Here is a 5272-nt window from a genome sequence, read left to right as displayed (position 1 = left end):
TTCTAAAGATTGTAAGAAGGAACCAAAAGCAACAACTACCATCTCACAGAACACTATCATCTCATACAAGTGAAAGAAGCCAGAAAACAAAAGCCCATGCACGCATAGCACAAGACCAACACAACAAAAACTCAGCATAAGAAAAAGCTTTACTTTAAGGCAAGCAACCTGTACATACAAGTCACTTGCAGTGACAGGGAGCAGTCCTCTGCTCCCTTTCTGTTGAAGAACTACCGGCTCAAGCGAGTTTGAGACGGGAAGTACCTAATTTTTCATTACAAAGAATGAAGCTTGGGTAACGGTATTCAAAAACCAGAAGAATTCAAACATGGGGAAATCAAATACAGTTTTGACTCTAAGGAAGTTCATTTCATAAGACTGTGGTTGCCTTTGCACAAACATAGTTACAGCTACTGTCACAAACAGCACTGCAAGCTTCAGCACAACTACTGAAAGCTGCAAGAGTGCAATGCTACTAGCATGATTTCACAATTTGCATCAGTGGGAAAACCCACCAAAGTCCTCTCCGTCCAACCACACCACCACAGTAATCAGTAGGAAGAAAGAGTTCCTATGTTAATGATTAAGCAGGCTTTTCTCAGTCTCTCATTCCTGCAGCACACTGTTTTCAGTAAGGAGGGCACTGTAATTTCTTTACTTAAAAAGAAACAGAAGTCAGGAACACTGGTCATTTTCAGGCTTTTATTAAGAGGAAAAAATATATTTTCTATAGCAGTAGTCAAGAGCAAGCAGTGGAAAAGCTACGGATGTGATGCATACTCTATCATTAAAGACTCTTCATAAATAGATTCTTTGTTTATATTTGTTCTTTGAAGTAACTTGCAGAAATAATTTATTTTGCAGCTTTCCAGAACACAGTCACACCAAAGACATCATCTAGAAGAGAAAGGAAACACAGCTTCACAAAACATGGATTTCCACTGGATACTGAGCAACAGTTCAACAATCAACAAAAAAAACCCAGCACAAACCCACAAAACCCAACTGCCGTGCGTCCTAGCACAAGAAATCTAAACTGAGGTTTGGATCTCTTAGCAGACAACAGAGGCAGCACCATTCTCTACTGCTGAAGGGTGACTCACAGAGGCTGTGTGCTGCCAAGGGCTTCACCACCCTCACAGGACAGCAATGTTGGCTGTAGTGTCAATGAGGATTGCTCTGCCTACTCTCTCATAAGGGCAACACCATCACAAACACTACTCTGGGCCTTCCAGTGGCACTAGCTGAGGTGCCAGGGCACTTCAGAGGGAGAGGTCTTGAAGGCTATACTCACCCTACTCAGTCCTGCTCATCTCACTCATATCTTGAAGCCCAGAGCTCTCATACACTCCTTGTGAGCTTCAATTAGATCCCCACAATTTTCTTCTCCCTTCTCAATAATGCTGCAAAACAAAAAGATTTCCAGGCTTCAGCAATAAAATGTTCACTTACTTTTAGTAAAGAAACAGAACTGACAAACTGTTGCGGACAATTAAAAATCCCTATTAGGATCCAGTGACATTTTTTTTTCCTATCCTGTCCAGGGTAGTGCTGTTTTGGACAATATAAAACTATCCCAAAAAGTTACCCAAGTCTGGAGATGTGCACCTAAAACTCTGACAACAGGCATAACAGAACTTCCTGTTAACAGGCCAGGGTCTATTCTGGGCAAGTCCAGATGGGGATTTGTTATACAACACAAAGGCTGTCACATCATCAAGTATGCTGAGCTGGCCAGTTTCAAATTATTCAGAAGGGAAGCAACAAAATTTCTCCAGTAAGAGAACAATACAGAACAGGCTAACCAGCAAATTATATTTTAATCCAACTTCAGTTGCAATTTAAGGACCCTGAAGCAAACAGCAAACCTAGACACAACACCTGTCCAGCCATTGTTGAAAAAATTATTTACCATATATACTAACTTTTGATGTAACTCATCTATTCAAGTAAGAGCCTCTCATTGTTGTATATCATGTGTACCACAAAAGCCGTTCAGACTTGCTTTTTGACTGAATGACAGGACTGTTTCATTTTCTTCTTAGGTTTTTTTATAATGAGCATGGACACATCCCCTGGCTGCCCCGAGCACCTCCATTTGACCAGTAACATCTATCCTACCATCCTTTTCTTAGGGGTCTCTGGATTCACCTTCGCTCTACCATGTAATTAGACATGCTCCCCTAAACGTAGCAAAAACAGTGTTCAGTATTATGTCACCTACCATCTATACCACCGGCAAAGTAAAAAAAAAACCAAAAAAACAACAACTTGGTAATCAGATTAAAGTTTTTTAAACTTTAAAGATTCACTGTCAAAGGAGCTCCATTTGGAGGGTGCACTTCATACGATTTTATAGGTCCTATGATCGTGACTAAACCTATAATTACCAAAGCAGCTATACAGGTCACTGTCAAATTTTGAACTTCTCTGGGAAATACCATCCTCTGAGACTCAAAAAACCCCAGAGTATTTTGCTTTATTTAAAAGAGAATGTAATTATGCTCAGGTGAACAATAAAGAAGTCATCACCTGCTGGTACATGTTGCTTCAATCAACAATAGTGATGATTTACAAGCAGCATTAAAAGCTGATTTTTGAAACCTGTTTTAAACACGGACTAAGAGGTTTTAAACTCTTCATTTCTAAATAATCCTTTTAAGACAGTTTCCTCTCCTTCCCCCCTCGGATGCTCCAGCACCCTCCGTCCAGGATGGAGAGAGCCCCCAATATTCCCGGCGCACGGTGGCAGCGGCACAGACCCCCGGAAGGGAGGGAATGCCGGCGGGGCAGGAAGGTGGAAGGGGCGGCCGCGGGGAGGGAGCTCGGGGCCGGGTCCCTACCAGGCGTCCCGCGCCTTCTTGGTCTCGGGGCAGGCGCAGCAGGCCTTCAGCGGCTTCTTCTCCTGCCGCGCCTCCCCCGCGCCCTTGCCGTCGCAGCTGGCGGCGGCCACCGAGGACATGGCGGGCAGTTCCCGGCTCCCTCAGCCCGCGGGGAGAACAGGCCGGCGGCGGCCGAGCGAGCGCGGCTGGTTCCGGCACACCCCGCCCGCCCCTTCCCGGCCCGCGGCCTGCTGGGAGGGGTTGGGGCCCGCCTCCCGCCGCCTGCCCCGCCTCTTGCTGGCCCTCGCCCCAGGGCGAGCGGGGCAGCTGGCCCACAGTGGCGGGGCGAAAGTGACATTTTCCAGGGACACTCAGTACTGAACGAGCCCGGAGGGGAAGGAGGGAGCTGGCAGCGGGGAGGAAAAATGGCGTCGTCAGGCGAGAGCAGCCGGCTCCCGCCGCGGTCAGCAAGAGCAGCGAGTGACGCCCTCGGCTCTGCCAGCGCCGGGCTCCATCCTGAAAGTTGTGGCCAGCCGCCTAAACCTCTTTCTTCCTAGTCAGCCAGTGGGGAAAACAGAGGATCAGTTCTTTGTGGGGGTGGCTACACGGACACAGCACAGTCACCATCAGCGGGATCATTAATGACACGATTTCATGGCTCTGATGCTTGATCTTTTATGCTTTCAAGCCTAATCAACAAGAATGGAGATTTAGTTTGTGAAACAGAGAGCAACTGACAAGCTCGAAGTGCTGTCCATGCTTGACATGCTTCAGTGATCTCAGATCTGGGGGGGTAGTAACAAGTCTTGGAAAGAATGTGCACTGGACACAAAGAATGCAGAATTTACAGGCCACAAGGACATCTGGCAGAACTGCCAAGATAAGGAAGAAAGTAATAAAGCCAGCTCAGCAATTGTGTTAAAATAGCTCCAAGTGGGTAAAAGTTAATTTTGGTAGGGGGAGATGGTGACCACCAACTCAAGTACCACTGACCCCAGAAACCCACTGACTCAAGTAGAAGACTGAGCGTGCAGACTATTTAGCATGAAAAGTGAGAAAATCATTAACCAATAGAAGACAGAATATTAATTTATAAGAGAACTACGTAACTTCTAACCAATGAACACAAATTCCTTTGTTTGCTAAAATGTGTAAATAGTAAAAAGCTTTGGTAGTTGGTGTGCTTGATCTGTGGAATACCACAGAACACCCAGGCTTGCACAACTCTAAAATAAATAATCAGTGTCTCTCTTGATTGTGTAATTACTGGGCTGTTGCACACCAGGTAATGAATCTAACTTTTGTGGACAACAGCATGGGCAATAAGGGAAAAGATACAGACCTGCTTTTCCTTTGTAGTCTGTCCCAAACCAAGGCATCAGTAGCCACTTCTTGCCTTTTAGATACCTGCCACATACAAGCCACAGTTTGACTCTTAGGCCACAGTCTGTCACCTCCCAGTGCTATATTTATGTTTGCCACCAGTCCTGACCACTCCAGCATGATACTTACACTGCAAACCAAAGGGATGACCCACACAGGTAATGGGGGAAGGCAGGACAGCAGTGGATGTGACACTGCTGAGACCTTGCAAAGGGAAAAGATTAATAGGCCCACTGGAATGCAACTACTGTGCCTTTTAGTGGGGTGTTGCAAGAGTCAAAAAAGAACTGGCAGTTTCTATTGTGTACTAAGGGGATCCAGAATCGTAGGAATACTGACAAGAAGAAGGAGGAGCAGAAAGCCTCATGTAACACTCACTCACTCACCTAATCACCACTGAATTATCCATGGAGCTCTGCTCCCCACCATGCCATTTCTCTGGCAAGGTTGTTCAGGTGACCGGCACCCACGCAGCCTCCTGGTTCAGCACACGTGCATTGTGAGGCCTTGCAGCCAGGTGTGATGAGCTGGAACATACACAGGTTGCACTTGTTGGCCAAAATACGATTTTCCCAAATTCACACAAACTTGCTGCAAGATAAAAGTCAAGATTGAAACATCTATCAAAAGCACACACGTCAGTTCTCCAAAGCAGTGCCTTGTTCCTAGTTTGTTAAACACACTAAGCATGTTTTCCTTTAAAATTAAATAGCTTTGTCTTTCCTTCCTAAAGCTTTATCTGCTGGCCACTTTCCAAAGGCCTAGATAGAACTGTTGATAGCTCTATCTAACACAAACTCTAAGGGAAAGACTGTAATAAAACCTCCAAGAGGATTTCTCAAGTTTGCAGTTGAATGGTATCTTTTATTTAGCTTTTTTAATATTAAAAAGAAAGTTTGAAAGACAGTGATTTGGTCTCTAGAAACCAGGAAGACACACAAAAAAAATACATTTTATATTCTGGCCCAAGTTATAGAATGCCAAGGGCAGAGGGAGGTTAAAATTTAGTCATCTTGAGAGATGACTTCAGATGGGTCTGCACAAAGGTATGGCCTTTGAAGACTAAA

The 5272-nt window shown here is 45.2% G+C and overlaps 1 protein-coding gene across 1 annotated transcript; it reads right to left on the bottom strand.

Moving 5' to 3' along the window:
* Positions 1 to 688: 688 nt before the first annotated feature.
* On the bottom strand, positions 689 to 3070 carry COX17 (cytochrome c oxidase copper chaperone COX17). The gene is made up of 3 exons (XM_084227125.1): positions 2844 to 3070; positions 1295 to 1403; positions 689 to 897 (listed from the first exon to the last, which is right to left on the bottom strand). The coding sequence occupies exons 1-2, from the start codon at positions 2960 to 2962 to the stop codon at positions 1319 to 1321; spliced, it is 204 nt and encodes a 67-aa protein (XP_084083251.1). The 5' UTR covers positions 2963 to 3070; the 3' UTR covers positions 689 to 897; positions 1295 to 1318.
* Between the last annotated feature and the right edge of the window lie 2202 nt (positions 3071 to 5272).

This window comes from Fringilla coelebs (genome assembly GCF_963513975.1).
Source record: "Fringilla coelebs genome assembly, chromosome: 2".
Lineage (NCBI taxonomy): Eukaryota > Metazoa > Chordata > Aves > Passeriformes > Fringillidae > Fringilla > Fringilla coelebs.
This window is presented reverse-complemented; position numbering and strand designations above follow the sequence as displayed.